The 20,308-nt window shown below is 43.1% G+C and overlaps 1 protein-coding gene across 1 annotated transcript in view; it reads right to left on the reverse strand.

The window, feature by feature from the left end:
* svila (supervillin a) overlaps positions 1 to 19,976 on the reverse strand; it is a 54,332-nt gene extending 34,356 nt beyond the window's left edge. Inside the window, 7 exon segments of the mRNA XM_051411327.1 lie at positions 1,697 to 1,731; positions 9,739 to 10,462; positions 10,551 to 10,693; positions 10,802 to 10,865; positions 11,906 to 11,997; positions 14,055 to 14,118; positions 19,366 to 19,976. Of these exon segments, the coding sequence (XP_051267287.1) occupies positions 1,697 to 1,731; positions 9,739 to 10,462; positions 10,551 to 10,693; positions 10,802 to 10,865; positions 11,906 to 11,997; positions 14,055 to 14,118; positions 19,366 to 19,423 (1,180 nt within the window). The 5' untranslated portion in view covers positions 19,424 to 19,976.
* Positions 19,977 to 20,308: the final 332 nt, after the last annotated feature.

The following is a 20,308-nucleotide window of genomic DNA, read 5'->3' on the forward strand; positions in this document are numbered from 1 at the left end:
TTGATAAGTCTGAGAAAATAACCCTGGTGATGTCATATTGATGTCATCTGCATTAGGGGAAATGTAGCATCTAGCGGTTTTAGAGCTTGACCCGTATTTGGAACTACAATAAATAAATGTCATGAAATTCATTTGCTACCATTTTGACAGTCTTGAAAATCAGGTTTCCCATAAAACGTTATTTGTGGAGTAAATCATTTGAAGACAAATAATTTACATTTCACTAAGCCTTGCCCTCCTTCATTACTGTTGCTACACCTCGAGCTTTCTGTTTTTACACAGTATATACAGTAGATGCAATTTACAGTGATCATGGTGATAGGTTTTAATTTAAGTTTAAGTTTTAATTGTGTAGTCGTCTTTTTGCGCAACTTTACTAATATGAGACAACAAATTCACTGTTGAGATGCAAAACTCCTCTGATGTTCAACTAAATGCCCATCTATTGCGATAAAAGAAGACTCTCTCTTTTCTAGGTAACACATTTGGAAGTGTAATGCATTTCAAATCCACTGATCACCATCATCATGTTTACCTTCATCATTACAAACCCACAGCACCATCTGGCTTTATAGCCGGGAGCAAAGGCAAACCACAAAACCTGTGACTGGCGTCATTGGGGAGACTATGCAGAGCTCAGACAGGTGTGAGAGGCATGGCTGCACACACACTCGCATACTCTCTCTACAAGACATATGACATGACATCACCAAACAACTATTCCCCTTGACTGACGCCGCTGCACTGAGATCTGCTCCCTCTAATTCTGTCTGTACAGAAAGCGTCCCGGCTGAGTGTGTGCTTATGAGAAGCAGATGAGCTGGTTCTGCCCTCAGCCGCTGTGCTGTTATGCTACTGTGAGCACCAGTAACGACTCTATAAACTCCACTTCAAAATGTTGTGTTTTCCTGTAAAAAAAAAAAAAAAAAGACCTTAAAGAGGGAGATTTGAGTCATTCGGCCTCCACCCTTGTGTCTATTCCTGAAGCTTTGATATAAAGTCACTGGAAAGTCACATTTTGTTCATTTGTGGTCAGCTGCAACTGTGAAGCTCCAGATAATCATGTCAATCATGTTGTTTTCATTGGCAACTATATAAACAGAATGGCAGATAACAGTGCCTGTCCGATAATGAAGACCTGCAAGTATCATAAACCTAACTGGGTGCTTTTTACATCACCATGATCTCATCAGCTCAGCCCATCCAAAAACTGAAGACAATTCATTTACTAACTGTGGAAGTGTCTGTGAGTTACGAGTCCTCCAGTCAGTTTTTGGTGGACATTTGGTGACACCCTTTTAAGAACCAAAATATAATGTGTGCTTTTGGTAGCAGTAAGTCAAAATGACACAATGACACTAAAAACAGAGTCCCCGTATGATTCATCAGCCGCAAACAAAACTGCAACGCTTTCACTGCTGCTGTAACCAACTGGAAGTTCCAGCCAAGCAATCGGCAATTGGTCAAACTGATACTATAGCAATGCTGATAATTCCACTAAAGCTAGCCATGCTTAATCAATTACTTTAAACACTTGCGTAGAGAGTCTATAGTAGTTCATGAGCCTCACATTTACTTGATGTACATGTGAGAAAATACGTGCAAAACGTCTTGAATGTCTATGTTCAACCATCAATTCTCCCGTAAAAACCTTAAAATCTTTCCGAAACAAGTTATGGGGGAAAAAATGACTTACCTTCAGTGGAAGCAAGATCTGAACTCACGCAGGACCTTCCATAGTGCAAAAAGAAAAAGAAAATTAGCAAAAGCTAGTAGTATCCATGCAACAATAACTCATAACTCCGTAATATCAGAGGGTGGTAAGTTGTTAGATACAGGAAGGAGAAGGCTAGTCACTGTGGAGGTGAGGAGATGCAGTGAGAAGAAGCAGGACTTTGTTTCTGGTATGCTGGTAATGTGACGGCGAGTGTTAGGAGAAGAAATGAAAAGGGGAAACAAGTAAAGCAGACTAAGCTAGAGAATTAGACAGCATTACAGGACTCTGTCCAGTTCCATGGTTTCAGGGAGTGATTACTAACAATGGCCAATTCATGCTTACGTGGTATGGTCACACGTGATGACCGCTGCCAAGACCCAATCAGTGGGACCTTTGGCCTTTAAGCTTCCCTGTTTGCTAATGTTGTTAGAGTGCCGGGCAAAATCAAGAAGAAAGTGAGTGTGTACATGTCTGTGTGTGTCACGCCCATTGGCCTGTGGTAAAATATGATCCAGCTCATGGCATTAGTCTGATTATGGACTTACTACATACTACAGAATTATCACAGCAAACTTGATGATTAATCAATATAGTGCAACAAAAACCTCATTGGAATCAACATTTATGTGCATCAAATATTATAAAAATCAACATTATGCTATGATTTCTTTGACATGCATGATCATATGGACATTTCCCAGCAGTCTTCACTCTCAGCCATGCATTCTTGAGTCCAGAGCAGTACCTATCAGTCTCCTGGCGCTCAGCAGAAGTGATGGGCTGTGTCCTAAACCTCTCAGAGGTCTTTCTACTCTCCCCGGGACAGATATATTGCCGGGGCCTGCGCCCCCTGTCCCTTTTCCCTCTCCATGGGGCCTCGTAGTCTGGGAGTGCCCTGTCCCCCTCAACCTCACTGGAGGGGTCAACCAAGGAGAGAGACAAACAGATACCCAAAGGAAAGAGAAAATACAGCATGGTGAGGGAGAGATAGAGAGGGACTGGTAGCAAAAATGCAAATGCTTTAAAGCAGAGGTGTATGTTTGCACACTCAGTCACAACCCGGTTTTGAAAAACAAGTACGAGGAAGACCATGCAGATTTATTTGCAGTAAAAGCATGCTCGCGTTCACTGGCCCCAGGTAGTAACTATACAAGTCACAGTGCCAATAAAGAACAAAAAACAAACATCCCAGGAAGCTTAGTGTTGGGCAATTAACGCATGAATGCCATTTCTACAGATTAGAAACTCTAACTTTGACGTTAACGTAACTGCAGCCTTAAGTTGCTTGTTAGTCATTCAGTAGCCAGCCGATGTTAGGTAACAAGCGTCAATGTGAGTTCTAGAGAAGCCAGCCAGTGAGCAGCCTTTTACTTTGCCACCTACAGCTCATTCCTGCGGCTGGTTGGAGGGGTGGTGGTGCTCTCCATGTAGGAATGTCTGAGCCGGGCCACAGACACCCGGGTGTCTTGGTGATTTTCTCGGGTACTGAAACCTTCACCCTCCCTAGCCTCTGGGGGGTCGTATGCCTGGTACTGCAGGTTCCTCTGATTGGGCCCTCGTGGATCCCCAGCATCTGACACCGAGTGGCTCGGGGCAGTACTGGAGGTGGAGTTTCCCAGGCCTGCATGCACCGCTCTGGGCTGGATGTGGGTAGCAGCCACCCCTTTGTGGATATAGATGGCATTTTCACGCTCTCTGGGCCTGCTCTCTGATGCCTGCAGACGAGAGGTGTGCTCTGTTTCGTCCCACCTGGTTCTACCTCTGTGTCCTCCTCTTGCAGGGTCCTCTACCTCAGCGTCCCTTGCCTGGCTGAGACTCAGTGCCCTGGACATCCCTAGCTCCTCTTCCCCCCTTCCTCTCCGCGGGTCCTCAGTGCTGCGCTCCCTGCGGCGGATCTCAGAGGGAAGCACTGCTTTCCTACTCCTCAGAAGGCCCTCTGTCTTCACGTCCTCCGGATCCTCAGTCTCTTCCTCCTGGGGCTGCTGTTGCTGCCCGGCACTGGATGTGGGACCAGAGGCCATGGACAGGTAACTGGGGAAACTGCCAACTTCTTGTCGGGTGAGCTGAGCCTGGGGGTGATGGTGGGGATAGGAGTAAGCCTGCTGGGGGCCTGCTGGGTCTGTGTGGTAGTGTATAGAAGTTGGGGTCTGGTGTTGAAATTGTCTGCGGTACACCAGGTTTTCTGTAACATTTCCCAGCTCTGGGCTCCTTTGGCGGCCCTCCTCCCTGGCAAGCCTCTCCCTAACTCTGATTCTTCAGGGAAACAAAGGACTGGTTAACATATAGCATGAATAGACAACGCATATGTCTCTTACATTCATAAAGATCTCTATTTATCTCTGATAAAAAGAGAAGAAAACACAGCACTCAAACTCTCAGCATGAGGGGAGGAACTGATCTTTCTCTTGTTTGGTATTACGGCTGGGTACCAAACTACAATACTTTTCCATAAATGACCGCATTGTATCCTTAGATTCAAGTACCAAAAATGGTCAAATATCAAAACATTTAGATATTTCCTAAATGATAATGCTGATAAGTTTCAACTATTTGCCCTGTCTTATTTATGGCAACCTTCCTGTGTTCTGGCTGCTTTTGTTAAGACATTAAATGCTGAGCCACTGAGAAATCTGGCATGTTTGGTAGATTGGAAGAAAAACATATTCCTGTTCTACAAAGAAATGTATTGAAATAAGAGCTACAACTAACTAGTATGTTGATTGTCGAATAAACATTAGACTTTTTGGTTTGAATTTTATTCCACTCCACTTAATTTACAGGCTTTAAGCAGGGTCACCATGTGCCATGGTCAGGCATGCCATATATTGATATTTTCTGAATAGGTTGGGTCATTTAGAAATGCCATATATTTGCATGTGAACATGGGAAATATCTGTATATAAACTCCTATTGTTCTTTCTTCTTCTTACTTCTATGGTAATCATGTTCTCAGTTTTGGACTAGAAAAGATTAGAAATTTCTGTTTGTACTGTACCCATGGACATACAGACTAGTATCAATGATTACTTTGATACTAAAGAAGCAAGATCTGAAGTTATAAAGGAACATTTTTACTCAACAAGTTCATATCAGTATCTGTACCAAAATGTGTTTGTATTAACACTGGTACTGAACATTTTTAAATTAAACCCAGCACTATTTCGGGCCCAATTCTTGATAGAGTGGCAAAGAGTGGAAGATATGTCCCCAAACCTATAGTGAGTGATATAAGGTCAGTGTTACTCAAGAAAGTAAGCAATACTGCAACATCACCACCAGATGTTTTATACTTAATATGTTTAATATAATATGTTCCTTCAAACATTTCTGTTCACATGGGGGTTAAACTGAACACAGCAACAGGGGCATGGCAAATGATGTTATGGTCTGAAGCAAAGGGAACAGGAGCTTGTGGCAATGAGGATGATCATGATGTGATGTCAGTTGACTCTCAAAGCAGAGCTTCTTAAGCATTTGTGTCTTATAATCAGCCCAGGACCAAAACTGTAAATTAAGTTTAACCCTATGAGATGAGAAGGCAGTATCGTAATGTAGGGAACAGTATTGGGTCCTGTTCTGCCGTACTATTTAAGAAGCACTGCTCATAAGATTTGTAGGGCTTTGGTAAGTCCAGCTGAATGGCAACATGGCAGGTGATATTGGGGTAAGACACAACCAGCCTGGGTGTACCTTGAGGGCCAGTTGATGAGGGAATGGGTCTCGCCCTCAGCATCAGTCTGGAGGAACCAATCAGTGCTCAGGTTCGCCCTCGCACTGTACCAATGGAAACCCGATGGGAGACATGAATGAGTTGGTGGGTGGCTCAAACTCTAGATTCAGTATCCAGACTTTTTTCTTGGAACACACACACACACATATTTAGCTTGAGCAGAGTGAGAATAGTCTTGGCCACGAGGAAAATCATGCCGGGTGAGATATTTGTGGTTTTTGAGAAATGACTAGAACAACAGAATATGTCCACCAAAGCAGTTTGAGGGCTGTCCTGGAGCCCTTGCTTTATCTCAAACCAATGCTTGCGTTTTGACAACCAAAGAACTGGCTCTTGGCAGGAAAAAAAAAAACATTTTGCTGGTCTAGAATCAAGAACCATTTACTTCAGGAGCTGGGGGCGCCTTGTAGCCAACCAGGTATGTATATATTAGCTCTTTAGCATGCTACTTATTAATCACGTCAATGATACGAACATAACATAGTCGTTATGAATGTAACATTGAGCTAGCTACTGTTTCCTGGTATCGTTACATTTGATGTTTGTAACATTGATGTGAGAAAATAGTAGCTACGCTTGCTTGGGTAATGTTAGCTGACCAACAGCTAGATAGCCAGATAACCTTGGTAACAATTGCTAAAGCTGGAGACATATACAGATGTACCAGGCTGTCTAGCTTAAATCAACTATGAACCAGCACTAAGTTCACGCTGACCTATATCAGATCAGATCTGGCAACAGACTGTATCCATGTTAGGTAGAATAAAACAATCAAGAGAGCGCAAGAGGCTCACTAAGGTCAGACCTGTCTAACTCAGGTCTTATCTACTGAGGTAGATATTCAAAGGAAATCTCATTCCACCACAGCCAGAAGGCAGATGAGTCACGCTGGACCTCTGATGCTGCATGAAGACAAATAGCCTAATAACTTTCATTAAGCACAGGCCTGAGTTCAACAGAATGAAGGGGAATGCCCCTCAGTCATGAATACAGAAAGAGAGGATCCAAATTGGATGGGTTCCAAATTTTACTCAGTCTAATTGGATCAGGTACTGTAGAATCTTGTTTTATTGCCACAGATCTCGGGTCTGTGTGTCAATACGTCTAATACCAGAGTGCATTCAAATGGATCCGAGCATGCCGAGTATCAGGTCTGATCACATGGTACATCATAATCACTGCAGGACAGGGTGTCCTTGTGGCCGAGTGGTTAAGATGTTCCTGTTTGATTCTAAGCCATGGAACTGTGCTGTGTTTCACATCTTTTTCCTGTCTCGTCCAATACAGGTTAAAAAAAAATGCATCTCACATGTTGTCTTTTGTTGGTTTTAAATTATAAAGTTAATGGCAACAACCAATCTCACTTCAACTTAACTGCTGTCTAACAAAAAAAACTCAATGCTACATTTAATTAAAAAAAATGTCCTGGTGGAGGGCTCAGATCTTTCCTAATAATAACTGATTCTGTTGAAGTATTTGGGATATTTTGATTTGATACTTGAAAAGAACAACATTTTTTTTATATAATGGGATAGAAGAGCTTTTAAAGATTTGAAAGATGTTTTTTATACTGTCAAGAATAAATGGCCACAAATAGAGGATTGCCAACATTGACGATTGACAGCATCTTCAAACGCTATTTTAAAGGAACATTATGTTCAACTGCGCCTAGTAAAACAGACACATTCCAAGGTCAAGAATTAACTTTGAAACTCAGGGTCATTACATGGTTAAAAAAGGAAGGCCTGGGGCGCCCGGTTAGCTCAGTGGGTAGAGCTGGCAACCCATGTACAGAGGCTGAGTCCTTGCTGCAGCGGCCCAGGGCTCGAATCCAACCAGCGGCCCTTTGCTGCGTGTCGTCCCCTCTCTCTGTCCCCCTTTCCTGTCTATCTTCAGCTGTCTCTATCATAAAGGCAATAAAAGCCCCCCCAAAAAAAGGGGATGGCCTTTGTTCAGAACATTTTACTACTAAGTCCTAAAATGTAGCTATCCGTGTCAGACTTGAAGGGCCCACAGATACCCTGAGAAGAGGTAGGCGGGATGCTCCCCTATTTGCTTCTTTCCCATCAGGCCTCGCTGGTCTTGATCAAGCCCAGCTGTGGGTCACAGATCTGACCGTGGAGTCACACTGAGCCGCCCAGTAACACAACACCCTCCCTGCACCACAGACACACACACAGGCCAAGGTTTGAAACCTGAGAGAGGGATTGAGGAACAGTGATGCAGACAGAATCATAGGATAGGGAATGACAGTGTAGATGGGTGTAGAATAATCTTCATCTTTTCGTTAGAAACACAGACTACAGGGCCAAAGCTTGGTCAAGATCTGGGCTGGGCCAGCTTGTTGTTACAGAAACGAGAAAGAGAAATATATTGCGGAGCACGTGCTGATGCTATCTGTACTATCAGTAGTGGAGCCAAAACACTCCTTAGTACTTACTTATCTGCTTCAGATAAAACCACTAATAAAGATAGGATAACATACTCTAGAAAATAAACATTTGCTGTCTGTTAGGGTCTTTAAAACCATAAAAGGCTTACTTTTTGAACCAATACTTTTGGCTATGAGTGCCTTATTTTAAAGTGTTCTGTTGGGAAAAAAAAGCCCAGTATAAGAATAGCCATATGTCATGCTCACAATCACATATTTAATGAATATCTAATTTAGTGAGCACTGGAACTGCTAATCAGTATTGGCTGAACCAATTAGGATGATTGCAATTTATTACTTAATTTGTGTATTTTTTTCAGTTATGATAACATTACACAAACCAGAGTAAAAGCTGAGAACTGGGAACAGAACAACATCGCTACAACAAATTAATGAATGGTGGTAATAAATGGGTCGGGTCCACATGTGCAGTCTATTCAGTCAAAAATTCTGGGTTGCATGACTATGGACAGATAATGAAATTTACTTCAGGTGAAATCGACATGGTCATGCAGATGTGGAAAGTATAGCTTAATCTTTCATTGCACAGGAAACTGTGTGCGCGACTAGGGTGCCAGAACTATAGGATCACAGTGGGTGAGTGTCTCCCCCCCCGACATGTTCCCCCAACCCATTTTGCCCAGATCCTAAAAACAGACCTGTGTTCCTATTAGCTGGAATACTAACCTGTCCCAAGTGTGCCATAAGTCAGTTTATTTACTATAAACAGATTTAAAACATTGTGAAGTTAACATTGAAAAATTAAAGGTATTAAAATTAGATTTTGACTAGATTTTCTGCCAGACAGGGTCCTAAGATTAGGTTAAAATGCAAGACCCATTTTAAAGGGTTCATCACATAATTTTTGTATTGTATAATATGACCAAACATGGGCAAGTTATCAATTTAACACAAAGACAACCATGAGCCTTCAAGGGCCAGGGGCATTGCCCACTCTGCCCACTTTGGCCACTCAATAATCCCACCTTGGTGCAAGCACAGCTACTTAAGGTATGTTGAAGTTAAACCATAAAGGCGGTCTGAAAACTGTGATTGATGGGGCAGCATAACTTGAGTTCTATGTTGTAATTACAGATAGGAAGCGTCATCAAAACTACAAAAATGAAACGCAGGTTGTCATAAACTAGAACTATCCTTTGAGGAAGTATGTGGTGCCATGATCACCATCAATTCTCTTTAACAATGTGGGATCAGCTACATACTTCATCCAAGCAGCCTGGTTAATAGCTCTTCCTAACCAAATAGCAACAGCTTGGCCAGTTAGACTTTTTTGGGAATTTAAAGTCTAGTAATTTACTTTCATCAATAGATGCACCTGAAATCTCTGGAACAGAAACACAACACATATATTTTGTATTTATCTGCCCATGTATTTTGCAAGCCCTAGTGTAGATCTCAGTGGGACTTGGTCTGCACTCAAAGTTCCACAACAAGCTCAGGTTGCCTGACCTGCTATGAAACCACAATCCTGCCAACAGGACGACCTTGGACATGTATGGATAAGCGGGACAGAGATGGAGGGAGGAGAGGAAGTCTGATGGATAACACTGTCACAGCGAGTACATCTATTAAAGAGAATGATACAGCGAGGTTCTGGCTAACATGGAAACCATGCTCGAACCTTGTGTATAAGGATTTGAAGGGAAGTTGGGGTCTGGACCCTAGAAAGAGAATGGTCTGCTAATGAGATATCAAACACAGAGCAGAGGAGACAGGGTATTCAAACAGAAAGCCTTCATATCTACTCGGTTTCTTAAATATAGAAGGAAACTACTTTAGGGATAAATAGGGATAAAAAAAAGATGAGGACAAAAAGGAACAGTGATCAACACCACTCACCCCTGTCTGCTGAGGATATTGTGGGCCTGCTGCTCGATGAATAGGTCCCCAGGAGATACCCCGTGTTTGGGTGAGGAGAGGGAAGGGTGCCTGCTCAGCTTGGGTGAACTGGGTGGCATCCCTGTGACTGAATAGTCTTTGGCGGGCACCCTGGCAGCTGAGGACAATGATGTTACATCCATGTATGAGGAAGGCAACTCTGGAGGAGCAGCTCGGCGTTGATTCTCCAGGTTCATCAGTCTCTCCCTCTCTGAGAACGAGTCCACCCTGGTTCGACCTGTCTCATAACTGGGGTCGGGGTGGCTATGCTTTGGTGCTGTGCGTCCCGCCCTCGGGCTAGTGGCAGAGGTACTGGTGTAAGAACTCAATGTGATGTCCCTCCCGTCCTCCCCCATCAACTCCTCTCTGTTTCGCCTCTCTGAGCCTTCCGACTCCTTCTGGGTGCGAGTGTAGCGGGAGGGACAGTCCATGTCTGGCTCCTGATCCAAGGAGATGCCATAGCGCTCGGCCAACTGCCGGCGCCGCTCCGCCTTGTAGCGGGCGATGCGTTCGGCCTTGGACTCCGGCTCTGGGGCATTGGTGGTAGAACCTGAACTGAAGACAGGGTCTGTGTGGATTGAAGACTGGGGGTCAGGTCTGCATCGAGCCCTGGACTGGCGCTCTGGAGCAGTCAGCTGCATTTCTGGGCTTTCAAATCCTTCAACACCATACCGCTGGACTGTAACTAGAGGACAGAGAGAGGACAGTCAGTTATTTCTATAGAAGCACAAGAAAAGAATGCAAAAATTGTTTAGGGACTGTATTTGTCGCACCACCACAGGGCTCACAGGGGTCAGAGGCCCTGGTGTAACGTGGTGTGTCCTCCTCCAGAAGCCGGTTGGCCACCAAGCTAGGCAGCAGCGACGGATGCACCTCACCCTCTATGCCCTCCAACCGGCGAGCGATACGTTCCTTTCTACACATGGACAGAAAGGTAGTCAACCTCAGACGTGTTATTATCCTCCACAACATTATCATTATCAAAAATGCCTGCAGTCCTTTAATACATGCATCATACCCTCACCTGTTCATTTCCCAGTCACTTGTACTTGTGGTAATGCCTTCAAATCGTTTCCTCAATTCAGAGACTAAGGAAGAAAAAAAAACATAATAGTATTGAAGCTCAGTAAAAGGAAAACATCTGTCTTGGCAGTGCCCAAACGGTTCCTTGTGGACATTTATAGGTTAGATCTGGATGGCAGATTTTTGTTTGCAATGTTCTGAATCAAGAAACCCAAACAACTGTTTGCTAACATGTTGGCCAAAACAACTTTTTAATATGATAATATGCAAGTGTTTACAGCCTGTTTTTGTGGCCCCCAAGTGGCCAGAAAAATCCATTACTGCAAGTTTATTAATGGCATATAAGTCTTCTCTGGAGATTCCAACTTCTGGAATTGACCTGAGGCAATCAGCTTAATCATTTCAGTCGAGATGACTCATCAGTATGTTGGTGGTGTTGTTGCATTCGCTATCTTTAACTGAGTGCACACACCCATTTGCAAAGAGTATGTTAACTAGACAACAGAAAAAAGTCTCCTTGTGGCCTGTTGTAAAGATATTTATTGAAGTAATAAGCTATAGTTAATTCAGTGATGTTTGTAATTTCAGCCATTACCAGGAGCTAGAAATGAGTCAGTACATCCGTCTCTGCAAAGGTCTGTTAGTGTCTGAGCTTAACAAATATTATGCAAGTATTATGCCATCTGATCCATAGAAATGGGACCACTTTAAAGTTTCAATTCACATTCACATACTTCCTTTCTTATTGCTCAGATCACAGCTTGTAAAGAGCTAACCAAAAAGTGACCTTCAACAGCTCATTGTAACTATTTCATTCACCATCCAATGGGACTTGACAGACCCACAGACCTCTATAGGATCATAACTCTTTATTGGACCTACATTTTGGACTAAATGGAGCCTGTCAAGGAAATAGAGAGTGCAGCAGTTTATGTACAATATTTGAGGTCTGTGTTTGTAGAAAAACTGGTTTAAGACAAATCTTGACATGGATCCACCTGGCACACAGGCTCCTGTTGCACAACAGTGAATTCAAAAACCCTGGGAAAGCTGACATTGTGAGGGCCATTTACAAGCAGGCAGAAATAAAAAAACCCTTACTCACCTTTGGGGAGATTGGCCAAGAGACTAACATCTATATCCTTGGTGCTTTTGGCTGGGTCGTCTTTTTCGTCAAAGGAGAATTCTTTCTGGAAGCTGAGGGGTGCAGGAAAAATACCAACTGTTATTGAAACAGGGCTGAGCTGTGGGAAACTGGATTTGTTTATAGAGCGACAGTGTAAGCAGTTGTAGGGGCTCACTGAATGAATCTGAATCTGATCAAACAGCCGTCCAAATCATTAAAAAACATTGCTGGAAGCAGCTTAGGCTTGAATGATGTTCAAGAATCTAGTCAATCGGCCAATGGATTGCGTATGAAGCTACAAAAACAGACAATCTTCTAACAATACTTTTGGATTTCAACCTGTAAATTTCATTGAGTCTTGAATTCCCAAATATTTATCTAGAAATTATGAGAAGGTTTTACCCTCGTCACACCCTCTGCCTCACACACAGCAAATTTCTCTCTCAGAAACATACTGAAGTCATTTATGGATTTGATTCAAAACCACAGGGTTACAATACAGCCATAAAAGATTGCCAGTAGATTATGGATGTGAGGAAACGTGAGGAAACAGTCCAAGAATTGGAAAAACATGACTTTGCGGTTCTGCCAGTTCCAGCAACCCGAGTTGTGAACACACTGATACATAGACATAAATGTAGATCCTTTTCTATCATAACAGCATCTGCCTTCATGATCTTCCAATGTCTAATCCCTACATGCAGAATGTTTTCAAGTCAAAGACACGCCCACACAGTTTGGCACCAACTTGCTGTCACCATGCCCGGCATCCTCACTGCCGTAAAGGAAACTTTCTATATGGAGGCTAATGTGCGGACGTGGTTGTGTATTTGACACCCAGCCAACAACATGATGCTGACCAATCCTACTAATGCTGCAGCAGGCAGGTCTGACACTGCCAAACAGCAAAGTGAGCTTATCTTTTAGTTTCTCACTCTCACTGAGCTTGGACACTGGCCCTGTAAAGCACCCAAGCTTTATCACTGCTATTGGTTGGTTTCCACAATCAAAGTACAACACTAAGGATGTGTTCAATGGATGGAATTAGATTTTGGTGTGTAACTGACATGACGGAGTCCATTTTCTGACCTTTGCTACTTGTTTTACATCACGTTTAAAGCTGCAGAAGGTAACTTTTATAAAAATATATTTTTTTTAGTTGACTAGCGATCTGATACGATACCAATACTTTTGGATACAATTTTACCAATACGATATCTTTCATTTCTTTAAATGGGTATGTGATTTCTCAAAATAAGGGTCATTTTTAGAAAAACTATTAACATTTAAAGGCAAATCACAGGGCACATACCGGCCATTAATACCAAATGTATTACAAAAGCAAACTTAAACATAAAAAATTCTAATACAAAAAATAATATGATATAATTCAGGATTAGTAGTAAGTAGTAGTAGTAGTAGTAATGATCCTGTTTGCATCAAAATGTCCATTTCCACTGAAAGAACTATTCAAATCATGATTCGTCATCATTCGTTGGTGTACCGACCAGACGTATTTTTACATAAACACACGTAAAACAAAATTTGTAGGCGGTCTCTGCAGCACTACAGTACTTCATTACAATGCTGGTTTGTCACACTTTACCTTTATCAAAACATTGCAGCTTCCGCAGTTTGGAAATCGCCATATAGTGATTCCATAATATCTGCCTTGACTTGAGGTTTGTTTGTAGCAGCCTGGGGCCTCCTACCGTGACTCAAAACTCTCAATGCAGAGAAGGTGGTCGTGAAACCTTGCCTGGTGATGTTCTCATTTGTTTACGGTATTTATATTAACATCTCAAAATTAAAGACCCTAGAATATTCGTGTGACTGTAATGGTTGTAAAATCATTCAGATCTGCATACATTTATGTTTGCAGAAAAATAAGACAAGCTGGGCATTGCTGTTTACCACACACTATTTTTCAGTACCACCACTAGGAGAGACCAGATACTTGGTGATGATTTATTGAGATCCAAATTCCCCACATGGCATCTTTCATATTTAAATGATCTTTTTACGACCCTATGTTTTTATTCACAAGGTCTTAAAGTAACCTAACACAGCAGAAATTTAAACCTGATCAAAGTGGACAACACAGGAAGTTTTTTTTAGCATATCTTACCTCAAAGCTCTCTTCTGTAGCAATCTGGGATTGCTTAGTTTAATGGGGGTCTCACTCCCAAGTCCTGTGGACAGAAGAAAAGAGTGTAACGTTCAGTCATGTCACAGTGCTCATTCATTTTAGCTTTTAATGAACAGACACACATAGCAGCGAGGTATCTTAAGGTGAACCAGCCAGTCTGCAAGCAGGTCCTTGGCACGGAACCACATTAATTAAGTGGACTTCCACAGAGGAAACAAACGATGTGGAAAACAATAATCTGCCTGCCTGACTGAATCACATCAAATAATAAGTGATCTGTGCAGTAAAAAGGGTTGCACCCATCCGACCCCCAAACCCCCGCCACACAAATCATTACAGCACTTCCATCCAGAGACGGTGACTGTCTCCATCCTAAGTATCAGTCTATGTGCTGTGCATGAGGTCATAGCTTAAAGGGTTTGATAGAGGAGTGACAACGTGTGTGTCACTGAGACAGACACTGTAAAGTCTGATCACACGTCAAGGTTGCCGTGCAGCTGGGACGTTGCCAGGAGGAGCTGAGCACATCATTGTCGCTGGGCAGCACTTTCATACCCTCCATGAATACAGATAGGGGACAGCATGACCAGACAGACAACCAGACTGTCCAATTCCTGAAACCTTGCGAACACACTATTATGAAGCTACAGCATGTGATTAAGCTCAATTTAGACAAGAATTAACGATCCAACCTAATAAAGTCTGGTGTCTATTAGGAAAATGGTCAGAGTCAGTAAACGAGGGCAAAACGTGACATAAACACCTGCCTACAGAGAAATACAGCCTCATTACCGAGAAAAGGGGCATTAGTGGGTATTAAGCATCATAAACAGGCTTGTGAGGAATGCGAGTTGCGCGGAGCATCCCTTTAAGGAATGTCTGTCTGCTTCAGTTATTGACTCCAAACCTCAAACGTGCGGTTTTGGCTGCCCTCGGACCTCAGAGTGGCCAGAGCCGTGCAATTTCGGGACAAACATGTGGTCCCACTTCCATCCTCTCAGAGTTCACCTCAGGGCCGCGTGACGCCCCCTCAACTCCCCCACTGCTCCACCCAAACCCCTAACCTCTCCCCCGAGGCCGCCCACCCCCTAACCACCCATTCCAGATCTGTTAGTCCTTATTAAGGATGTTTGGGTTGATGCTTTAAATCCCTCCTACTTAAGCAAAACATAATTTGAGAAGAAAGAAGGCTTATTTGGAGAGGGCGGCGTGCCTGAGTGTGTTTGGGGATAGTCGTGTATTGTTTCAGCTGGGTGGAATACGGCTGGTGAAAACACGGCTCATTCCTTGCGAGCCTTGAATGATAATCCTGGTTATCTGAGTCGATTGTGTTTTCTTTTGACGATGATCCAAAGTTTAGGTCGACAGCTTTGTAGCAGATATTTCAAAGTATAAAACAATGGTTAGATAAATCCTGCGCCCACAGTCCAATCCTGCTTGAAACAGTAACATATTATTACGCAGCGATCTAAAAGCTAGCCATGTGTTCACAGCGGATGAGTTGAACCTCTGTGAAATGTAGCGGATTTTCCCACTAACACCTACACATTAGGGATGGTAACTGACTGCACCGGTTTAAGAAAGTGAGAACCGGATACAATTTGGGATGAAATCTGGATGCATCATTTCTAACATCTTCGCATCAGTAAATTCTGATTTATTTATATATAATTTCCTCCATAGTTTCTCCTTCACATTTCACAGCCTGTTCTTATTCCCAGGTCCTCAAATACAGATGCGAGTGGTATTCAGTGAGTTGCAATCTAACTTGAAACTTGACTGCTAGATGCCACTAAATCCTACACACTGGAACTTTAATGTATCAAACCTTTGGCATCAAGATGCGTATCGCATCAGCCTCAGTGATGGAGATGCACATCCCTACTACACCTGCAGTAGGTTTTTTTTATGTTATCCATTGATTTAGCATGTGTGCATTCTAGTGAAGTAGTAGCAAATGTAATGATAAATTGTTTTCCAAGAAAAAAAAATAAATACACAAGGTGCAGTTTTTATTGAACGCCACTATATGATAAATGAAGAGTCCAGTTGTAGCTAATAGCACTACAACCTCTATGCAATTCGCTACAGCAGCAAACCACTACAACGTTTTTCCATGGGATTACTTTCTTTGGAAATCTGTAGGAAGCTCACACTCTTTGCCCCAATCAACATGTTGTTACCAGAGTCTGTGTTTCCCAGATCTCTGCAATGTAGGTGGCAAGCAAAATGTTATAATCACCAACAGTCATAAAGGTCAAAAATTTAAGAATAAATCCCAAGTTGACAAATACCAGAATTTCCCTTCAAGCAAGAGTGTGAAACAAAACCAGATGCAACAGTAAAGGTTAATTAGCTGCTAGTGTGAAAATAACAAAAGCATCTGTCCCTGGAGGGGAGGGGGGGGGTGGTCTGTCTGAGGCTATTGTCAGCTTTAACATATAGAGTTCTCCACAACCCAGACCTGTATTCCTTTTACACCTCATACAGCTTATACATAGTGGCATGTAGGCCATCAGGGGCGACCCCCTCGGAAAGCCCAAGTGCCTCTATACATTCGTCATTCCAGACACAGGCATAAAAACCTCCACAATGATCACAGATGTGGCTGATCCTTTGATGCTGTCTGTAATCTACCGAAACACTATGGCTGCTGTAGCCGGGAGGGAATGCGCCAGGAATTCCTCAGCAACGCGCTCCGTGTGTGTTGATGAGGCTGTAAAAGCGGCTTGACACTGATAAAACATGGGGATAAAATGATTTCATGATTCAGTGGAGTGTCATTCAGGCTCTGAAGTGGGGAAAAGCATTTTATGTGAAGGTATCAAAGATGTGAAGCACACAGACTGTATAACAAAGAAAATAAGTTGTCAATGGGAATGCTCTGCTCTGACAAATCCAACTTTAACATCAGGTTCAGGTCTCAGCTCAAAGTTATAACACATGACAAATAAATGGGGAACCATTCAGAAAAAGAGTGGAGTGGATGTCAATCAAACCGCAATCCTTACTCCACGTCTTAACACACAAAAACACCCAATGTGGTAACCACAGAGGCATAGGGGGCTGAGCATATGTCCAAATTGAGATACAGGATTAACTTCAATTCCTGGGATTACAGCGAGCCCAAAAGGAAACGTGTCACTCTTTAACCGTCTGCATTACATCACACTACATGTGCGCGTGTGTGTGCATGTTTAAGTATTAACATCCCCCCGACAGTTGCCCACCTACTCCGCCTTCACCCTGCCTGCTGGGAGATTCAAGTTGTAACTAAAGCCTGACTGAGAGAGGCTTAAGAGGAAAAGCATTAAAAAAAACAGATGGAGAATCAGAAATTAGGTGAGGCCGTAGCTACAAACAGTAGACTTATGTGACAATAAGCCAATTATGTCTTTAACAATGAGTATACAAGCAGCTCAATCTCAAGGAAACAGTGAGCAAAGGGCAGTTACACTGACACATTTAAACCCTCAAACAAACTTAAATGCACACCCTTCCCCCCCAAAAAAACAGTCCTGCTGCTCATACAAAAGCCTGAACCTGGGGCCACCTGTTGTGGATTCCCAGACAGTTTAGCATGGAGAAGCCAGATCTCAACATTCAGTTCTCACTCAGAAAATATTCCAGAAAAGGGTCGGAATGAGAAGCACTCTGAGAAGCAGACATAGACCTGTGGCCAGTCAGCAGTGCATAATCATCTATCACACACAAAGGCTGTGCACAACAGGGCTGGATGATTTATGAATTTAACTAAGCAATGATACCATGTAAACATAAGTATGCTGACTCACAAGTGTTCTGATTAATTACAGTGTAACTACTCGGTATTAAATAGGGCTATGTATTGGCAAGAATCTGGCGATACAATACATATCACAATACAGGGGTTATAATTCAATATATTGCAAAACTGTAAGCAAGGCGAAAACAGTCATAGTATAAACACACTACCACATACATAAAGTCTGAGCTTAAAAAAAGCTTATTGAATGTATGCAACCAGAAGGGTGGGATCTGTGTTTGTACGTTGTGACTGTTCACAGTGCTGCAGCAGTTGGCGAACAGAAAACTAGAGATACAGAAATATGCTAGCACTAATCAGTTACAATAGCATTCCAAGCTCCTTTCGAATATCTCTGTACTGACTCATTACTCCACCAGGATTTATACTCTCTGCTGGAGCTTGATCACTATGTGGGGTGCTAAGACAACAGTTGATTTTCATGACTTCAGTTTTTACCAATAAAAGCAGAAAGCACATTCGATATAAATGTTGTTTTTAACTGGATTTGGCTAAAGAATGTTAAACAAAATAGCAATAAGCCTAAAAAAACAAGTGACCACAAGGCAAAGACAAAAATGTCTTTCACGTGCATGAGTGAAAAACTTCAGCACTGGACAGCACAATAATGCAGCTGGAAACACATGCTGGCAGAGTTAAAGACAAGGGGGGACTCTGCAAACTAGTTAGCTTGCTAACTGTCCAACAGGAGACATTCTTCCTTTAAATTCTTCTCTAATTCCCGTCTAAAACCAGTTTCTACTCGGTCAGAGGAGGTTAAATAAAGGTGGGTGTTGCCACGCAGCTAATAAGCTAAAATAACTGTCTTCATTTTGGACTCTCCAGCTTGCTGATCACTCAAAGGATGGCATTGTAAGGATGCACATATTTACTTTGGCCTCCAAGTGAAATTCACTGATTGTGTCAATTTCACTGAAATCAATTTATTAATTTTATTTATTTATTAATTTTAAACGCGTGACTAAGTCCTTGGATTTTGGGCTGACTTGTTAAAGTTAAACATCTTATTGGAGGTTAACTTATTTGGAATTCATCTATCTTATAATTGTGATTAGAGTAAATTTAGGTTGATAATTAAATACATTTGGTTTGTTATCGAGCACCAGTGCACACATACACAGCAGTGTGGCAACTGTAAAGCCTAAGAATACATCCACACAGCAACTACACTTTCCCAAATCTGAGTCCAAGTAGCTGTGGAGCCTAGAAATAGCTTCTTCCCTAAAACAGCCCCCTGCACTGTCAAGAGTCCCTTATCTCTGCTACGTAGTGTCCTTGGAGGCTACAGCTGCAGTGCAAAGGACAGCTGGCTAGAAAGCAGGACAGTAAGCCGAGAGGAAAGGAGCCTGCAGTTTGTTGCCTGCCAACTTCTACGAGCTCAGATTCCCAGCTCCACAACCAGAGTAACCTGTCCCCAAACTCTCAGCCTGAGCTGCAAATCTCAGCTCTGCCCCGAGCTGCAGAGCCCCGAGTCGCTGCTCTTACCTTGGCTGCAAAACTTGACGTGAGTCAGGTAATTCGAGATCCACGGGTTCCGGTACATTTTGGCAATAAAGTCAGGGCAGAGGGTTAGACGGAAAAAGAGGTGAAAGAGATGGAAAGAGGGGGCAGCTGCCTGAGAGGTGATGCAGCTACAAAAAGCAGTTTGTCAGTGCTCTGGGACAGACAGAGAGGGGAGTCAGGTAGCGTTAGAGAGAGGCAGAGGAGGGAGGGTGGGGGGAGAGAGGAGAGAGAGACGTCCCAGCCGCAGTGCCGGTACAAGGATAGGTGGTCCTGGTAGGCAAACAGAGGAGTGGTGAAGCTGTGGCTGCAGCTCTGCCCCTTCTGAGATCCACTCCTCTGCTCTGGTTCCCCTCGCTAACCGCTACGGGCTAACCAGTGCCCACTACAACAACCTGCAGGGCTAAAAGCTGCTCAGCACGGGCTAAGCTCATTAGCCAAGGCAAGCAAATTAGGCCCCATCCCTCCTACAGATTGCATGCTACAGTACAGAATGAGCCTGATAGGCACAGAGAGGAGAGAAAAAAGAGTGTGTGAGAGAGACAGAGATAGTTAGGAGTGTCCCAGGAGAGTGCTGCCTTCCCTTGGCTCGCACACACGAGCGGGATGCCAAAGAAACCGGTGCATAGCGTCAGAAAAGGAGGGGAGAGAGAGAGAGAGAGAGAGAGAGAGAGCACAGGCAGGGTGGATGGGAGTGGAAACAAAGTCAGCAAGGCGAAGAGGAGAAAGTTAAAATGACCCTCTCAGCCAGATGAGAAATTCCAGTCATCTCTCAGTGGGGACAAAATAAAAGGAACAGCATGCAGAGAGAGAGAGAGAGAGAGAGAGAGAGGGGGGGGGGGGGAGGAGGGAGGGACAAAGAGGGTACGAAAGAGAGCAATTGTGAAACAAAGTCAGGAAGGGAAAGACAGAGAGAGCGTGCAAACAG

Source organism: Dicentrarchus labrax, unplaced genomic scaffold (genome assembly GCF_905237075.1).
Source record: "Dicentrarchus labrax unplaced genomic scaffold, dlabrax2021, whole genome shotgun sequence".
NCBI classification, from domain to species: Eukaryota; Metazoa; Chordata; class Actinopteri; family Moronidae; genus Dicentrarchus; species Dicentrarchus labrax.